We start from the raw sequence: 19,668 nt of genomic DNA on the forward strand, positions 1-19,668 counted from the left end.
GTGGCAAGTGAATTAAATCTCAATAAAGCTGTTTTTAAAAATAAACACATGGGCAGACGCAGTGGCTCACACCTGTAATCTCAAGCACTTTGGGAGGCCAAGACGGGTAGATCATCTGAGGTCAGGAGTTCGAGACCAGCCTGGCCAACGTGGTGAGACCCCGTCTCTACTAAAAATGCAAAAATTACCCGGGTGTGATGGCACGCCCCTGTAATCCCAGCTACTCAGGAGGCTGAGGTGGGAGAATTGCTTGAACCCAGGAGGCAGAGGCTGCAGTGAGCCAAGATCATGCCACTGCACTCCAGCCTGGGCAACAGAGTAAGAACCTGTCTCAAAAAAAAAAAAATAAAATAAAATTAAAAAAATAAACACACTACAACTGATGACCAAAAAAAGGATAATTTGTAAGTCCTCAGAAATTTAACCTCATTCTTTCAGCAGTCCCATGATGCCTAAATAACCAGTATCATCATCTACCTGACACTGAGAATTCTGTGTTCTGAAGATTTAATCTGAAAATACTTATGAAGTGGTAGGAATTTTATGCAATCTGTTATGCAATTTTGTGCATCTGTTATGTTGCTAAGGCTCTTTAAAGTCTCTCTTTTTTCACAGGTATCAGGAATTAAGGGAGTCGCTTCAACAATGTAGGCTTCCTTGGGGCGCTGAAAGAGAGTACGGTGGGATAATACCAATTTCACTCCCGGAGGACCACAGGCCAAAGCGTGAGCCTCCTCGTGTCATGGGCAAAGGACATCAGCATTACGGATTTGGTGGAGAAACCTGGCCAAGGTAAATAAACTTTCTGCCATTCACAGAGAGGTCTTTATTATGCATTTTTCTTTACTTCTATTGTGAGTCCTTTATTTGCTTAAATCTGTCTTCAAACTTATTTCTCTTACTATTTATGAAAAGACACAGAATGAAAAATTAATTTCTAGTTGTGAAATAATAATAAATGAATGGTTTTTGCTCTCCTTAGTGATGTTAAAATATTGTGATCAGAAATTTTGATTCATTTAATTCCTTTACTTACTTATTGTATCCTATCTAAAACTAAATGGGAATATTCCTGAGATAGAAAGAGAGAAAACAATTAAATTTTAAATATTTTTGTTTGAGCAAAGACCTGGCCTAATCTGTACAGGTGCTCTTGGTTTTTGGAACTTTTGATTTGTAATTTGTTTGTCAGTCTTTTTGATAGTCACTAGAATCTGCTGGGCATTGTTTTCAAGTGTTAAAAGCTTTCAATAATAGTTTATAAATCTTAAAGTTACTCAGCAGCTCTATTCAAAACACATTAAAATTCAACAGAAAGCAGAAAAAAATCTGAATAGCAAATGTTATATTAAATCTTTCCTAAGGATTAAGACATTTACTCAGAGCAGAGTCTATCATACACTTGACATGGAGCCTTCTTCCTCCTGCTTTATCTAATAATCCTGATTATCTGGTTTATGAACACTCTAGTTAACTAGTTCTTTGTTCTAAAGCAGGTAAAAGAAATAAATTAAGGAAGACAAGCCACAGCAAGAGAGAGAAACATTAACAACAGGGACATGTGCCACCGATGACCTTAACAAAGCCTCAGAAAAGCAATAAAAAGCAGACAAATAAAAAGGCCTGACAGTCACAGGCCAATTAGAAAGATTCAGACATCAACACACATTATAGATAGTGAGGACCTCACGTTCATTCATTCACTCAACAGATGTGTTTAAGCCCACGCTCTCATGGAACTGTAATGTCTTTGTGAAGCAGACACTGCCATCCTTGTTTTACAATGAATAAACAGACCCAAGAGATTCAGCACCTTTCCTTGGGTCAGACAATTATAAAGTTGTGGAATAGGGATTTGAGTCCAGATGTATTGACTCCAACACCCAAGTTCTTTTCATCTGTTCATTTTATTTATTCATCTGTTTATTCATTTATCTGCTCAGTAATTTAAGCATAGGAAGCATTGTTCTAGAGACTGGGGAGATAGCTCTGTATGGAATTTACAGCTACTGCCCTCCCAAAATTTAATTATTAAAAAATGAACAATACTTTATAAGAATTAGAAGTATTCATATGGAATTCCAGCATGTAAAAAGAAAGCTAAAGACTTGTTTCTTAAGGGTAATCTACTTCAAAATGAGATTTGTGCATGATCTCTTACTGAATGTGACAGGGAAAGAGAAAATACTTGTTTCACTTAGAATGCCAGTTATACCTGGCGTATCTCTTAATTTTTTTTTTTTTGAGGTGGAGTTTCACTCTTGTTGCCCAGGCTGGAGTGCAGTGGCATGATCTCAGCTCACTGCAACCTACCGCTCCCGGGTTCAAGCAATTCTCCTGCCTCAGCCTCCCAGCCTAGCTGGGATTACAGGCGTGCACCACCATGCCCTGCTAATTGTGTATTTGTAGTAGAGACGGGGTTTCTCCATGTTGATCAGGCTGGTCTCAAACTCCCAACCTCAGTCCACCTGCCTCGACCTCCCAAACTGCTGGGATTACAGGCGTGAGCCACCGCACCCAGCCAATCCTGTTCTTCTTAAACTAACCATTGCTCTCCAGCCTGGGCAACAAGAGCAAAACTCCATCTCAAAAAAAAAAAAAAAGGAAAGAAAAAAAGAAAGAAAGAAAAAAGAACAAGATTATGAGAGGATATTAGATTAGCTCACAAAACTGTAGGATGCCTAGAGAAATAGGCTCATTGTTCGGCATCCAGGAATAGAGGCCACTCCCAGGACTGGCCTCATCAGGGAGGAAGTGCCTCTTTAACTGGACACCTCTGCTGCCACCTATTGGCAGTTTAGATGTCCCTCATGAAGCTCACGTTCTCAGGCTACTCACAGTCAAATCAAAGTCTGGTATAAATGTGGATGATGGACAGAACTTAGGGCACATTTGCACTCTGGCTGCTAGGAAGGCTGGGAAGTGGGGTGTTCCAAATGTGGGGAACTAGCAAAATATAGACAGCGTATTGTAAAGATGATAGTCTTGAGTGCCAGTGGACTGTCATTCTAAACAACAGCAGCAACAATAACATGCTTTTCTATTCAACACACGGTACATGGACCAGCAGCATCAGCATCACCTAGGAAATGGTGAATGCCACATCTCAGCCTCCACCCCAGATTTACTGAAACAGAATCTGCATTTTAACAAGATACCTCAGATAATTCCAACATGCAGCAAAGTTGGAGAACCTCTGCTTCAATGTAAGAAAATGTGACTGGGCGCGGTGGCTCACCCCTGTAATCCCAGCACCTTGGGAGGCCAAGGTGGGCAGATCACGAGGTCAGGAGGCTGAGGCAGGAGAATCACTTGAACCCAGGAGGCGGAGGTTGTAGTGAGCCAAGATTGTGCCACTGCACCCTAACCTGGGCGACAGAGTGAGACTCCGTCTAAAAAAAAAAAAAGCAACAATTTTCATACAAATGAAAATACACTCACCTCCCCAAAAGCAGAGGCCAAAGGAAAGCAGTTTCCAACTTTGCTATATCCAATTCCAAGTGCCCACTCCTGTCTAGTTCAGTTGTAATCTTGTCCCGATATTCTATACCTATGCTCTCTAATAAAGTTAACCATCACCAATGCATCCTATATGAAATAATAAGGAAAATGAAGAGGAAAAAAGAAAATATGTAAAAGTATATAAGACACAGCAAGGCAGAAAATATGAGAAGCGACTATAGCCCTCATTCCTGCACTTGGTCATGAGGCTATCATTGGTGTTATAATTTCCTTCCTCTAGAAAAGAAATCATTGTATGAAAAAGACACTTGCACACACATGTTTATAGCAGCACAATTCGCAATTGCAAAAATATGGAACCAGCCCAAGTGCCCATTAACCAAGTAGATGGAGAAAATGTGGCATGGATATACCATGGAATACTACTCAGCCATAAAAAGAAATGAAATAATGGCATTCACAGCAACCTGGAGGGAGTTGGAGACCATTATTCTAAGTGAAGTAACTCAGGAATGGAAAATCAGACATTGTATGTTCTCACCTATAAGTGGGAGCTAAGCTATGAGGACACAAAAGCATAAGGATGATACAATGGACTCTGGGGACTCGGGGGGAAGGTTGGGAAAGGGGTGAGGGATAAAAGACTACACATTGAGTACGGTGTACACTGCTTGGGTGATGGTTACACCAAAATCTCAGAAATCACCAGTAAAGAATTTATTCATGTAACCAAACACCACCTGTTCCCCAAAAACTATTGAAATTAAAAATGCTTTTATAAATAATAATAATTTCCTTCCTTCACTACCTATTCCAAGTTCCCTTGCCCTCAGCCAGTACCTGAGCTGGTAGGAGTACATTACTTGATAGAACAATCCAAAAGTATGCTCTAAGAGATCTTAGCTTTTTAGTGGTTCTGCCTGTGTAAGGCTGCTCTAGTGTTTCATTAACTCCATGCTACTGAAGACAATACTAGGTGTTCAAAAGGTTCCCCAGGTTCCAGAAATACTCCTTTCCCCCATCATTGTATAATATCCTCTGGCCCTTGATATTCAGGATCAATCATCCTGCCCAAAATTGCCACATCATCATCAATTCAGCTTCCAATGCAATTGTGACCATTGTTGTATCCCCTGATGGAAGTGTTTCTCCCTTGACCTCTAAACCACCAAAGCTCAAGGTGGCTGGGGAGGAAGTCAAATTTTCTCAAGTGTAACCATAAGTATAACAGTAAGAAGCACCACTCCCACTTCCACTCTTTGGTTTTCAGACCATGCATTCTGGCTAAGGGGGAATCTATTTATTGGTCACTGGTTCAGAGCTTGTCCCACACTCTTTAGGACAACACTCAGCCATGATTGAATATTCAGTAAGCCATCCTAATGTTCTGTAAATATGGCAAGATATAACATTCTATCAATATGGTGAATCATTTGAATTCAACCAACTGTTGCCCAGTGTCTTTTGTGGTAAATTGAGTTCTTTAGTCAAAAACAATATTGTTTAAGATGGCATGGCAATGAATGAGACATTTAGTAAGTTTACCGATGATGTTACTTGCAGAGGCATGGTGAGAAGGGAAGGGAAATCCCTATTTTGAAGAAGTGTCTAAAATTATGAGGATAGGTTATCTCTTTGATGATGGAAGGGGTTCAATGTAATTATCCTACCACCAGATGGCGGACTAGTACATCCAGGGATAGGTCACCCACAATTGGTCACTTCTGCTGGCAAACTCAAATGTGCCAATAGCCAGGTGAGTCTTAGTGAGGGAAGTTCATGTCACTGAGTCCATATGTGATAATTTCTGTGCTGCTGCCATGATCACTTCGTTATGAAGCCACTGAGCAAGCACCGGCTTGACTGGAGAAAACCTGACACACACAGAGCTGGTCGTTGTATCTACCTAATTATTGAGAACATCCTCAATGGTGGGGTTCTCTAGGTGAGCATTCTTGTGGGGTACAAATAACCCTCACACTCCAGGGCCATTCGGAGGCTGGAAAAAGCAAGTTTCTTGGAATCTGCATTGGGTAGATGATATTCAGAGTACACGCACTATAAAAATGTAGGCTGGGGCCTGGCACAGTGGCTCACGCCTGTAATCTCAACACTTTGGGAGGCCGAGGCGGGTGGATCACCTGAGGTCAGGAGTTTGAGACCAACCTGACCAACGTGGTGAAACCCCGTCTCTGCCAAAAATACAAAAAAATTAGCCGGGCATGGTGGCAGGTGCTTGTTATCCCAGCTACTCAGAAGGCTGAAGCGGGAGGATTGCTTGAACCTGGGAGGCAGAGGTTGCAGTGAGCCAAGATTGCACCACTACGCTCCAGCCTGGGCAACAGAGTGACACTCCATCACACATACACACAAAAAAATGTGGGCTGCATGTTCAAAAGATAATTGGGCAGCCACAAGTTGCAGTTGAGCATAGTCTACATGAAAAGGTTATAGATGAGGTCCATTCTCTTTTGACGACTACCCCCCAGTCTCACTCTCCTTCCTAGAGGGAACCACTGTTACCATTTTGGTGTCTCCTTCCATGCCTTTTGTTATGCACTTACACTGTTATACATGTACGCATTGAAAATATACAGTGTTATTTCATATATGTGTGGAATCACTTGATACATAGTATTAGGCAGTTTGGGTTTTTTCTCTCTCTACAATCTAGAAATAGTCACATGTCTGTAAATGTAGATAAACATAGATATACATCATTCTTTTTAATTTCTCACAGTATTCTACAATATGGATGCATCATAGATTATTTAGCCATCATGTATTGTTTCTTTTCTCTCTGTTTCTTTTTACATTAACCATACTTTAAAAAGCATCCTTGTACAAGCCTTCTTGAGCTCATGCTCAAAGGTTTCTAAAAGGCAAATCCAGCTGGGCACAGTGGCTCACGCCTGTAACCCAGCACTTTGGGAGGCTGAGGTGGGCGGATCACCTGAGGTCAGGAGTTTGAGACCAGCCTGGCCAACATGGCGAAACCTTCTGTATAAAAATTAGCTGGGGATGATGGCGGGTGCCTGTAATCCCAGCTACTTGGGAGGCTGAGGCGGAAGAATCACTTGAACCCAGGAGACAGAAGTTGCACTGAGCCGAGATCATGCCATTGCACTCCAGCCTGGGTGACAGAGCAAGACTCCATCTCAAAAAAATTTTAAATAAATAAATACATGCCAAATCCTACGTGGGTCACAGTATAGGGATTTTTTTAAATCTTAGTTCATGTAGCCCAAATGATTTATATTGTCATGATAGTGTCTCAAAGTATTTATTTCCTCATACTCTCAGCCATCTACATTATCAAAATGTATAGTTTTTCCCCATCTAATGAGTATAAAGGGTATCATGGTTATGAGAATGTATTTCTCTGCTTACTAGTTGGGTTGAGTACTTTTCTTATCTTTTAGGTATGGCCATTCACATTTCCTTTTCTATGTTTATTCTTCACCCATTTTTATTGTTTGTATTTTACTTATAGATTCTTGTTGGTTCTTTATGTTCTGGAAACAATCCTTTATGTGTTATCTTTATTAATATTTGCAAATATTTCTTCTAATTTTTATTTTATTTGAACTTTTATGGTTTTTGTCTGATAATTAAATTTAGCTTTTTTAATTTTTTTATTTTATTTATTTATTTATTTATTTATTTATTTATTTTTTTGAGACAGGGTTTCACTCTGTTGCCCAGGCTGGAGTGCAGTGGCACGCTGTCAGCTCACTGCAACCTCTGACTCCCAGGTTCAAGCAATTCTCATGCCTCAGCCTCCCGAGTAGCTGGGATTACAGGTGTGCGCCACCATGCCAGCAAATTTTTTCTATTTTTAGTAGAGATGGGGTTTCGCTGTGTTGGCCAGGCTGGTCTTGAACTCCTGGCCTCAAGTGATCTGCCCACCTCAGCCTCCCACAGGGCTAAGATTACAGGCGTGAGCCACCACTCCTGGCCTTATAATTAAATTTGATGATCAAATTTTCTTTCAGGCTTTTGACTTTTAAAAGAAAATTATTGTTTTAAAGGTCCTTCCTACCACCAAAGAAAAAGCATATTCCTATACATTTTCTTTTAATTTTTATATAGGTTTTTCCCCAAATTCTTTAGATTTTTAAATCCATCTGAAATTATCTTTCTGAATAGTGTAAATAGAGATGGATTATTTTTCAAATGAATACTGAATTTTTTTCTATATTAAAAAATACATCCTGGCTGGGCATGGTGGCTCATGCCTGTAATCACAGCACTTTGGGAGGCTGAGGCGGGAGAATCATTTGAGGCCAGGAGTTTGAGACTAGCCTGGGCAACATAGCAAGACTGTGTCTCTACAAAAAAAAAAAAAAATCAATAAATAAAAAATTTTAAAATTTTAAAAAAGAAAAATACATCTTTTTTCCACTGGTTTAAAATGACATCTTTGGCCAGGCTCAGTAGCTTGTGCCTGTAATCCCAGCACTCTGGGAGGCCAAGGCAGGAGGATCTCTTGAGCCCAGGAGTTCAAGATAAGTCTGAACAACATAGCAAGACCTCGTCTCTATTTATTATAAAATAATAATAAAATAAAATGACACCTTTTCATATATTGAATTTCTACATATATGTGGATATATTGTTAATCTACTTGTCTTTTACTATCTCACCATTATACTGTGTTAATTTTAAAACATGTTTAATTTAATCTTTATTTTCAGAAAGCTTCCTATTGAACAATTTTATTATTTGACCCAGAACAAAAAAAGTGATGTCTATGGAAATGATTCTTTGTAAGTCTGGATTTTTTTCCTTATATAAAATCAAATAACATTTTTAAGTGGAAATGAGTTATACGAGACATTTTAAAAGCCCCAAATGGGGACTTTTAGAGAAACAAATTATTTCTTTTTTTAAAATAGAGACAACGTCAGAAACCAAGACCAAACAAACAAAAGCAAGTAAATAACAAACCAATGGTTTTTAGTGTTTAAAGAAATCAAGAAAAAAAACAGGAGTTGATGAATAGTAATGTTCAAAGGGATTCCTAAAAGTTATCTTGGTCCATTTTCCTGCCTTTGACCTACTTACCCAACCTAGTAAGAATCTGCTACATTTATTAAGATATCAATAGAAAATGCCATAGTGGCCCTCAATAAATTTTCAACCAGAATTTTACAAGGATAGAAGTTTTTTATTATCATCTACAAATAACTCTTAATAACACTTCCTAAGTATCTTTTTTAACGTAAGACATACTTGTTAATTTACCCATCGCTTAAAGCTATTCTTTTCAAGTGTATTATTTTATTACACTTTTAAATAGTTTGTCATGTACATTACAAAAGCATACATTTTTATTTTTAGATAAAAATAAAACACAGCTGGGCACAGTGGCTCACGCCTGTAATCCCAACACTTTGGGAGGCTGAGGAGGGTGCATCACCTGAGATCAGGAGTTCAAGACCAGCCTGGCCAACGTGGCGAAACCCTGTCTCTACTAAAAATATAAAAATTAGTCGGGCGTGATGGCGGGCGCCTGTAATCTCAGCTACTCAGGAGGCTGAGGCAGGAGAATCACTCGAACCCAGGAGGCAGAGGTTGCAGTGAGCCGAGATCGCGCCATTGCACCCTAGTCTGGGCGACAAGAGCAAAACTCCGTCCCAAACAAGCAAACAAACAAATATTAAACACGACAGCATTGAAGTGACAATGAAACTATCACTTCTTTATTAAGAAGTACTAGTTGTTGATAGGTAAAAATTTAATATAGAAGTTAGCCACTAGATGGCGCCAAAAAGACAAAATTTGTATTTGTCTCGGTTTATCCCTTTGGGATTAGTGAATTTTGCAAAGCAGATGTGAAGGGTGGCAGTAAAATTAATGGGCTGATTTAGGTCAAGGAAGAGGTGTCTCAGCATTTGTTACTTTCATTTTATCTTTTCAGATCTTGAAGTTTTAAAAAAGATTTTATATTTTAAATTTAAATTTTTTCATTTCAAATCAAATCAATTTTAGGCATATGCTTATCAATATTGTAGTGGAATTTGTCATATGAGAATAATTTTAGATGCTAGCTTAATGTATTATATATAGTTGCCAATGTATTAATAACAACTCTAGATTCCTTGGATTCATATATTCATCACTTCCCTGCCCTTTGTGCCCCCACCATCTTTCCAACTCAGTGATGTTGATAGAAGATAGAACATGCTTTTTTTAGTTTCGTGCCCACAGATTTAGAGATGAAATTTAAAAAGATATAAACTTTTATAGTTCATGGGAATCACGTGTTTATAATACATTACAGGATAATAAGTTTATATGGCTTACATGCCACTTTCTAGGGAGTATTTGCTAGCATGGAGGAACATCTAAAAAATTAAACAGTGTATTCAATTTTACTGACTTTTACTATCAAATTGATAACATTCTGTTCATTTTTCACACCTGAAGTCTTTCAGAATTTTATTTGCATAGGCTGAAGCGAATTGTTGAAATCCAATGTAGATGGATGATTACCCATCTTTAGTCGACTTTTTTCCAGAGCTACAGGATTATTTCTTGGCATGCAAGGTTCGGAGTAATTAGTAAATGCACAGCCTTGGAATGAACTGCTTCAGAAAAGGCATGCTTCCAGGAACTTGGTCAGCTTTGTTCTATTCTCTCTGCTGACCGGGCAACATTTACTATCATGAGAGATCAGCAACACAGAGCAAAGGTAGAAAGCACACATGGTACTTAAATATCCTCTCCAGCCGGACCACACTCGGGTCATTTTAGGCCATGAAATTGCACCACATGTATAAGGTCAGGCTTCCTCAGAGCACTTTAGCTACTGCCTGACTATGAGAGTAAAGGTCAGAAACAACCAGAGCTCTCTTATCATTAGAAGTAGTCATCCCTTGTATCTTCACCGCAAATGGAAAATGCAGAAACAGTAGTGAGCAGGACTGAGGTTAGAATAAATGGATGGAAAAATTAATCAACAGACAACTGAGATAAGGAAACAACATATCTCTGTCTTGTCAATATTCAGGAATCCAGAAAGTTAATCAAGAATATTATCTTAATGACATTACAGTTTGAAAATGTGGTATATCATTATTTTTTTTTTGAGACAGACTTTTGCTCTGTCACCCAGCAACCTTCACCTCCTGGGTAATCCTGAGTAGCTGGGATTACGGGCATGCACCACCATGCCTAGCTAATTTTTTTTTGTATTTTTGGTATTTTTGATATTTTTCTATTTTATATGTTGCCCAGGCTGGTCTCGAACTCCTGAGCTCAAACGATCCACCCGCCTTGGCCTCTCAAAGTGCTGGGATTACAGGCGTGAGCCACCATGCCCAGCCTATATCATTAATCAAGTTTCTAATAGGAATATAAACCTTTAAAAGCCCTTAATATAAGTTAGAACTTGTTTCCTGTTTTTATTCTAGGATACCCAAGCCACCTAATTCAACAGTAGGGTAAGTAAATAACTTATACTTTCCTTCTCTGTTATAATCAAAGAAAAAAAAATTGACATTTCCTATGTCTTAGAAGTGTGAAAACAAGTGAGACTTTCCATGAAAACTTTTCTTTTTTTTGAGACAGAGTCTCACTTTGTCACCCAGGCTGGAGTACAGTGGTCCCATCACAGCTCACTGCAGCCTTGACCTCCCTGGGATCAAGTGATCCTTCCACCTTCACCTCCCAAGTAGCTGGGACTACAGGTGTGCACCACCATGCCTGGCGAATTTTTGTAATTTTTGTAGAGGTGGGTTCTTGCCATGTTGCCCAGGCTGGTCTTGAACCCCTGGGCTCAAGTGATCCGCCCACCTCGGCCTCCCAAAGTACTGGATCACAGGCGTGAGCCACAGTGCCTGGCCTGAAAACTATGTTTTAACAGTCGGAAGGAAAGGCTGGTGCAAGTCCAGGGTAACATTACCTTGATTTCTCTCCTATTATATCCCCTGCAAATCTTTTTTAGTAAATGTTTTATTTTCATATAATTTTAAGTTTATAGAATTATTAGAAGATAGTGTGGAGAGTTCCCATATACATCACATGCAGCTTCCCCTATGTTAACATCTCACATTAATATGGCACATTTGTCACAATTAATGAACCATTGCTGATGCATTACTATGACCCAAAATCCATGCTTTATCCAGATTTCCTCAATTTTTCCCTCATGTCCTTCTTCTGTCCCAGGATCCCATCCAGAGTACCGTGTTACATTTAGTCACCATCTCTCCTTAGGTTCCTCTTGGCTGTGACAGTTTCTCAGACTTCCCTTGTTTTAATGACCTTGACAACTTTTAGGATTATTGGTTAGATATTTTGTAGAATGCCCCCAAATTGGGCTTTGACTGATATTTTTCTTATGGTTAGACTGGGATGATGTATTTGGGGAAGGAAGACCACAGAGATAAAGTTCTGTTTTCATCACATCGTAGCAAGGGTACATGCTGTCGGCATGATCTGTCCCTGGTAATGTTAACCCTGACCGCCTGGCAGAGGTGTCCTCAGCAGGTTTCCCCGCTGCACACACACTCTTTCTTCCCTCCTTTCCACACTGCACTCTAGAAGAAGCTCTCTGTGTGTCTGTGTGCAGCCCACACTTAAGGCATCCGGATTTATACTCCACCTTCTTGAAAGCAGAGTATCTGCATAAATTATTTGGCATTCTACATGGGAGATGTATCTATTCCACTCCATTTATTTATTTATTTATTTATTCAATCACTTATTTCTCTCAGTATAGACTCATGGAAATTTATTTTGTGCTTTAGTACTTAGTAGCAATCCAATACCACTTTCTTTTGTTACTAAGATTGGCAATGAGGAGCTCTGTGAGTTCACTCGTATATTCCTTTGACATTTCCCCACCATTGTGGGGTTTTGGCTTTTTTTTTTTCCTTTTAGCAATTCCTTTCTTTCTGTCACTCTGAGATAGTCCAGGCTCATCTTATATAATAGCTCCCAGAGTGGCTGGGCGCAGTGGCTCACGCCTGTAATCCCAGCACTTTGGGAGGCTAAGGCGGGTGGATCACAAGGTCAGGAGTTCAAGACCAGCCTGGCCAACATGGTGAAACTCCATCTCTACTAAAGATACAAAAAATTAGTCGGGCATGGTGGCAAGCACCTGTAATCCCAGCTATTCAGGAGGCTGAGGCAGGAGAATCGCTTGAACCTGGGAGGCGGAGGTTGCAGTGAGCTGAGAAAGCACCATTGCACTCCAGCCTGGGTGACAGAGCAAGACTCTGTCTCAAAAATAATAACAATAGTAATAATAACTCCCAGAAACCCTGGCTCCTTTGATTGGGGACAGGTGTTAGAAGCCAAGATCTGAGCACCCAGTGTCCTCCATGCCACTGGAGTCCTCTGTCAAGCTTAACAGAAATTATTAAGCTGCCATTTTAAAAATTGTGTTTCAGCTAAAGACCTATTCAAAAGGCTATTAAAATTAACGTCTAGGTTTTTTTGGTTTTTCTATTTTTTAAAAAACGACAAAGTGAAGAACCCTTGTCTTGAGCTTTTCAAATTCTCTTCATAAACAGTTTGAAAAGTAGAGTCCTTTTTGTTAGGTCATATTTCTTGGGTTCACCTTTCTGCTTGTAGCCTGGCAAGTTCCAAGGTGGGAGGCCGGAAGTCTGAGATCAAGGCGTCAGCAGGGTTGGTTCCTTCTGAGGACTGTGATAGAGACACTGTCCAACGCCTCTCCCCTGGCTTCTTGGCTTTGCTGGTGATCTTTGGCGCTCCTTGGCTTGTAGATGCATCATCCCAATCTCTGCCTTATCTTCACATGGCATTCTCCTCAGGTGTTTGTCTGTGTCCAACTTTCCCTTTCTTAAAAGGATACCAGGCATCTTGGGTTAGGGGCCCACCCTGCTCCAGTATGGAATAACTCAGTCTTAACTCAGTATATCTGTAATGACCCTATTTCCATACAAGGTTACAATATGTGGCCCTGGAGATTAGGATTTCAATATATGGATGGGGGCGGAGGGGAGGAATTCAACACATAAACACTTGGTCTTGCTTTTTTCTACTTAATTTTCTTGTTATGAATAACATTTCTCTATCCCATGGACTTCCTAATTTTGCTTTTCTTCTAGTTTAGACAGCTCCCACATGGTTTTTTTTTAACCTCTGCCAATTCTCCAAATGATAGGAAAATTATATCCCTATGGTCTCTTTAACATGTTTATTTTTTCCTTCAGTGTGCTAGCTGTTTTTGGCTTTTTGATTTGAAGCAGTACTGTGTATATAAACAGGCGGTATATTTTGTTGATTGATTGCTTAAAGAAACAGATGGCCTGGGTTGAAAGTTCATTCAAAGATGGTTAGAGATCACTTTGCTGAAGCAGAATGCCCGAAACAATTCCTGGGAGCCTCTTAAAATAAGACACAGTGATTAAAAGCAACTAGAAATTCTTCCTATACCATTCTAAAAACACAAAACTCATTTATTTTCTGCTTTATATTTTTTATACCAGTTATGAAACTTACTCACTGATGAAGAATTGGGCATGATTTATTTTAAAATTAAATTTAGTTTTGTCTAGCAAAATTAAGAAAATGTCCTGTTTTGTGGTATACATTCCAAGAGAATGCTAATTCCATGAGCACAGGGACATTGACTCACTGTCCTATCCCCCAGCATTAGAACAGTTTCTGCCATTAAAAAAAAGTGTCCCAATAAATATTTGGTGATTAATTTTTTCAATCATACTTCTTTCTGTTCTTTTCATTTTGTTTTGTTTCCTCAATAAATCTTAGAGAGATCTGCCTGCCATATCCAATTGAACACCCCTACCACACACACATCTGTCGCGGCGCCATGTTCCCCACCTTCACGTCACCCGAGGACCTCTACACGGGCATTAAAGCCCGTGCCCGGCAGCCCTTTCCTCCCACGGTGCCAACCAAGGCTTATGATTCAACAGTTTTGAAGACAAGAGGTAAAATGTGATCTGGAATCAGAACTGTATTAATTCTTATTATTGGGATTTCTTCAATAATAAAATTAAAGCAAGGAGCACAAAGGACTCAAGTCACAAATGTGTGACTCACTAGATCAGGAAACTTGTTCACAGCTGCGACTTTACAATCAGCTGGAGCGCCACCACAGACCCATCATATCAGACTCTCTGCAGGTGCTCCCAAACTTTCCCGTCGACACAGCCTCCCATGTTAGAATCAGAAACCAAAACAATGTAGAATTGGTGGTTTTTATTCCACTTCTATTTTCTATTTTTATTTCTTTCCTGCTCTCACAGTTTAGCTTTTAAAAATTTCATCCTAGCCCAGGTGATCAGCACAAGGGACAGTGTTTGGATCAATCATAGAGTCTGGACGTGGGTGCAGCAGCAGTGATAGAATTGAAAGATCCCCATTGAAATAAGATGCAGAGAGCAATGGGAGTAGTTTGTTCAGTCCTTCTTAACACCCTGGAGCACGTTCTCCCAGCTGCAAACCTTGGAGTCTTTGTGAATGTGTTTTGTCAGGAATCCCGTACACTAGTCATCGAATCTCTCCCACACTAGACACCTCGGTCTTTGCTGAGGAGACCTACACATGTGCGTAAACAGAGAGGCCACCTCTGGAGAAAGAGTGAAAACACTTGAGAGAGGGATAGAAATGATACGTGGTAGGCAAAGGCAAATATTTGTTGAGTGCATTTAGGTGAGGTAGAAAAGACTCAAGAATTGTCTTATCCTGCAGTTCCTCTATACATAAATATTTGGACCAAAATGCAAGGACAGAATATTGCCATCATCAGCCTCAAACTCAGTGTCTTATTAGCAGACAGTAACGTTTTGAAAGCTAGCATAGTGAAGTATGTAAGAGCATGGATTCTGGAGTCAGACTGCATGAGTAGAATTCTGGATCTGCCACTTATTCACCTGTGGTCCATGGGAGAGTTTCTGAACTTCTCTGTTCTGCTCCCCAGTCTGCAAAATGGGAATATTATTAATAGAACCCACTTATCAAATAACAGAGATAAACGTTAGCAGTTATTCTCTTACCCTGCTAGCATATAATGACTGCAATATGTATGTACCATGCTGAACTTTCCCATGGCCTCTCAGACCAGGCAGCATTGGAAAAAGGCAGTGAAAGCTGTATCAAGTATACTGGCTGTCAGTATCGAGCACCATGCTTAGCTATATAGCAGAAGTGGGGAGAGATGGTGCCGTGCAAAAGAACTATAAATGTTCTAAAGGAAATGATAGGTATGATACCTAAACAAGTAAAATTTTTATGACTTTGTTACATAAATTGTCAAAGTAAATTTCTTTTTCTCAATCCTGAATTCAGTAATTTCTGAAATTATCTGAAGCACATATAGTTAGCAAGAAATCACAGAAATATGTGTTGAATTCATAACAACACTTTTTTTTTTTTTTGAGACGGAGTCTTGCTCTGTTGCCCAGACCTAGAGTGCAGTGGCACTTTCTGGAACCTCTGCTTCCCGGGTCCAAGTGATTCTCCTGCCTCAGCCTCCCAAGTTAGCAGGGACTATAGGAATGTGCCACCACACACACACACCCACCTAGTTTTTGTATTTTTAGTAGAGACAGGGTTTCACCATGTTGGCCAGGCTGGTCTCGAACTCCTGACCTCAAGTGATCTGCCTGCCTCAGCCTCACAAAGTGCTGGGATTACAGGCATGAGCCACCATGGCCAGCCCATAAAAAACTTTTCAATGCAGTAACATAAGGGACTGAAAAAACAAGTTGTCCTCTTAATTTCCTGCTCTTCCAAGCCTCTACCTCTCTCCAACCATTCAGTCACTATTAGGGAATTTTTAAAAGATGAGCATACTCTAATCCTTATAAAAAAATCTTTCCAGGAACTAGTACAGCATTTGGTTTCTACTCTTCCACTTATTTTAATTCTTCTTTATTAGAACTAAGAAGCATGGGCCAGGTGTGGTGGCTCATGCCTGTAATCCTAGCACTTTGAGAGGCCAAAGTGGGCAGATCACTTGAGGCCAGGAGTTCGAGACCAGCCTAGCCAATATGGCAAAACTCTGTCTCTAGTAAAAATACAAAAATTAGCCGGGCGTGGTGGCGCATGCCTGTAGTCCCAGCTAACTGGGAGGCTGAGGCGTGAGAATCTCTTGAACCCAGGAGGCAGAGGTTACAGTGAGCTGAGATCATGCCACTGCACTCCAGCCTGGGTGACAGAGAGACTCTGTCTCAAAAAAAAAAAAAAAAGAGAAAAGGGAGAGAGGGAGGGAGGGAGGAAAAGGAAGAGAGAAAGAGGAAGGGAGGGAGGGAGGAAGGAAGGAAGGAAGGAAGGAAGGAAGGAAGGAAGGAAGGAAGGAAGGAAGTTAAGAGTGCAGGCTCTAGAATCAGATTGCCTGAGTTTGAATTCTACCTTTGAGATGTGGACAAATCACTTATTCTCTCTCTGCTTCAATTTCCTTATCCACTAAAGTTGGAATAACAGTACCTTTCTTATAGTAATGTTAAAAATTGCATGTGATGATATATATAAAACAATACAGTGACTGGCACATGCTAAGTGTTCAATAAACGCCAGCCCTTGTTCTTATTACATATGAAGATGGGTGTTCAGAACATTCTTTAACTTGAAACTTATCACGAGAGTAAAGCAAGCCATGCTGTTTGGTAAAGCTTATCAAATATAAAACAAAATCTAAAAAGCTGTATTGTTTAAAATGTTCCCTTTCAACACCTTTTTGGTAAGCAAGTACTAACTCAGTTTCAGAAAACTTGATATTTAGGCAGAGAAAAGCCAAAACAGATAATATAGAAATGTATTTGTTGAGTCCCCAGAGACCAGAAAAAAAGATCAGAAAGAGGATCCAGGAACACTTATTATTTACCTAAGATCTCTCTCATTAAGAAGAAAGGTGAAGTACTAGTGACTCCTATTACTACTGAGAGCACTAGGGTTAAAGACTCATTCACACTCTGTGTGGCCCACATGCTGCTCCTGTACATGCTCAAGAATTCAAGAGCAACAAGTCAGGTGTGGTGGCCTGCCCTGCCCTGTAGTCCCAGCTACGCAGGAGGCTGAGGTAGAAAGATCATTTGAGCCCAAGGGTTCAAGTCCAGCTTGGGAAACATAGCAAGACGCTATCTTAAAAAAAATAAAAAATAAAAAGAATTCAAGAGCAAGCTGAATCTCTCTAAAGCTGTAACTAATAGGTAAAATGTACACCAACATCCGTCTCTACCTTGTATTATCTCATTTCTATTTATTGTACCTATTAATCCTTAAAAGACTGTTTTTATTGCTTTTCCTGAATTTTTCAGGTAATCCTTATAGATATGAACTGATTGATATTCCCCTGGATTCAAAGAAGAAAGCACTGACTTGGCCAGGTCAGGGTGTATATTATGATGTAAGTATCTTTTTAAATATGTGTTTAAAAGAAAGTAACAAATATTTTTGGTCAATACATTTATAAAAATCTAGGCTTGACATGGTGGCAAACACTCATAATCCCAGCACTTAGGGAAGCCAAGGTGGGCAGATTGCTTGAGGTCAGTTGTTTGAGACCAGCCTGACCAACATGGTGAAACCCTGTCTCTACTAGAAAATACAGAAATTAGCCAGGCGTGGTGGTGCATGCCTGTAGTCCTAGCTACTCAGGAGGCTGAGGCACGAGAATCGCTTGAACCTGGGAGGTGAAGGTTGCAATGAGCCAAGATCATGCCACTCCACTCCAGCCTGAGCAATAGAGTGAACTCTGTTTCAAAAAAAAAAAAATCTAAAAGATTATTTTCATTTTCTATCTGAATGTAAAATTTGAGATTTTGACTATGATTTACATTTTTCAGTTTTCTTAGCTGATTTCATGTACTGTTGGTAGTTGTGGAACATTCCACAGTTACCAAAAAAAAAGTTTGTCCCCAGGAAGATGGTGGAGGAGGGCTGCATTTCTCACACTGTGTTCCTCCAACCCTATTCTTACAACTTATAATACATCCAGTCACTCCAAATATGCAGAGAGTAAATGGGAGATTTCCAGAAAGATTTGCAAGCTATTATTGTTCCAGCCATTATTATCATATTGGTGTCGAGTCTAAAATGAAATAAAACAATAGCCACCATTTATTGAGAAATTGCTACACACCTAACCACTCTAAATACATCATTTAACCCTTTCAATAACCTCCTAAGGTTAGCATCATCATTTCCATTTTATAGTTAAGGAAACTGTGACTCAGAATTTGTAACTATGTCATGATCACAGAAATCAGGTTTGTGAAGTTCTAGTCTCTGACCTTAACCTCTGTCCCATAACTCCACATGGATAAAAAGAGAAAATTATAAATCAAGAGGGAAAATATCTAGACGTTTGAAAATAATAATAGCTAACATGGTTGGTGAGAAGCAGTGCCAAGTGTTCTCCATATATTATCTCTTGGCGTCCAGCAATCCATGAGATAGGCAAGTGATAATTTTGGGATGTTGGAAACATTTGAATTTTACTTGGCAAACCATTATGACAGGCCCAGCATGTGGTCACCGCCATGTCACAGAGTCATCTATAAAGTAAGTCATTTCCCGTTTGTTTTTTTAAAGTTAAATGTCAAAAAGAATTCCTACCAAAGCATCTGTTTTACTGGATCTCTTTCAGTTTTTAAGCAAAATCTATATCTAAACAACCCAGAAATATGAGAAGTTATTCTAGAATCCATCCTATCATTATGTGTTCTTATAACCAAAGGCTCCAGATCTGTAGCTAAGTTTCTTCCTAGTCATTAAAATCCTGTTTTCCTCACGTCACATTCCTTGACAGCCATCCTGAATAGCTCCCCTCTGCCTGAGTGTAAAACCCGATGCTTTAACTGAGGTGCAGAGACCCCTCAGGATCTGCCCTTACCTCCAGCCTGCAGCCTGGCCCCACCCGCTGGTTCCCAAACAGGTTCATGCCATTTCCCTTCCTGGAATGCCCTCCTCCCAAGGCCTCTCTGCCCAACACTTGCTAATTCAAGGCTCAGCTCAACCCTCCTTGTTTCTGTTATGTAGCAAAGAGAACCAGGTCAGGAGGCCTGTGTGCTTGCTGGTCACTCCTCTGTTGCCATTTGCTGTGTAAGCGATACTAGGCAGATTATTTCCCTTTTCGGAGCTTTAATTCATAAAACCTATCTGGGTAATTTCACTAAAATCTGTCCTGTAAATTTCACAAGATATGAGGATCATATGAAAGATTCAAAACTAGAAAATACTATAATTTATAAGGCATTATTATTA

At 39.8% G+C, this 19,668-nt stretch overlaps 1 protein-coding gene across 3 annotated transcripts in view; it reads left to right on the forward strand.

Moving 5' to 3' along the window:
- The window catches only part of SPMIP4 (sperm microtubule inner protein 4), a 50,478-nt gene that overhangs the window by 17,419 nt on the left and 13,391 nt on the right, over window positions 1–19,668 (forward strand). The window contains exons 1-6 of one of the 3 annotated variants that reach the window (XM_055293617.1): window positions 441–532; window positions 616–792; window positions 8,160–8,231; window positions 10,881–10,910; window positions 14,209–14,390; window positions 17,721–17,809. In XM_055293617.1, coding sequence (XP_055149592.1) covers window positions 525–532; window positions 616–792; window positions 8,160–8,231; window positions 10,881–10,910; window positions 14,209–14,390; window positions 17,721–17,809 — 558 coding nt within the window. In that variant the 5' untranslated portion in view covers window positions 441–524. Of the gene's footprint in view, window positions 1–440; window positions 533–615; window positions 793–8,159; window positions 8,232–10,880; window positions 10,911–14,208; window positions 14,391–17,720; window positions 17,810–19,668 lie in introns of those variants that run through there. The other 2 variants (XM_055293615.2, XM_055293616.2) reach the window with 2 other exon arrangements.

Source organism: Symphalangus syndactylus, chromosome 9, assembly GCF_028878055.3.
Source record: "Symphalangus syndactylus isolate Jambi chromosome 9, NHGRI_mSymSyn1-v2.1_pri, whole genome shotgun sequence".
Taxonomy (NCBI): domain Eukaryota; kingdom Metazoa; phylum Chordata; class Mammalia; order Primates; family Hylobatidae; genus Symphalangus; species Symphalangus syndactylus.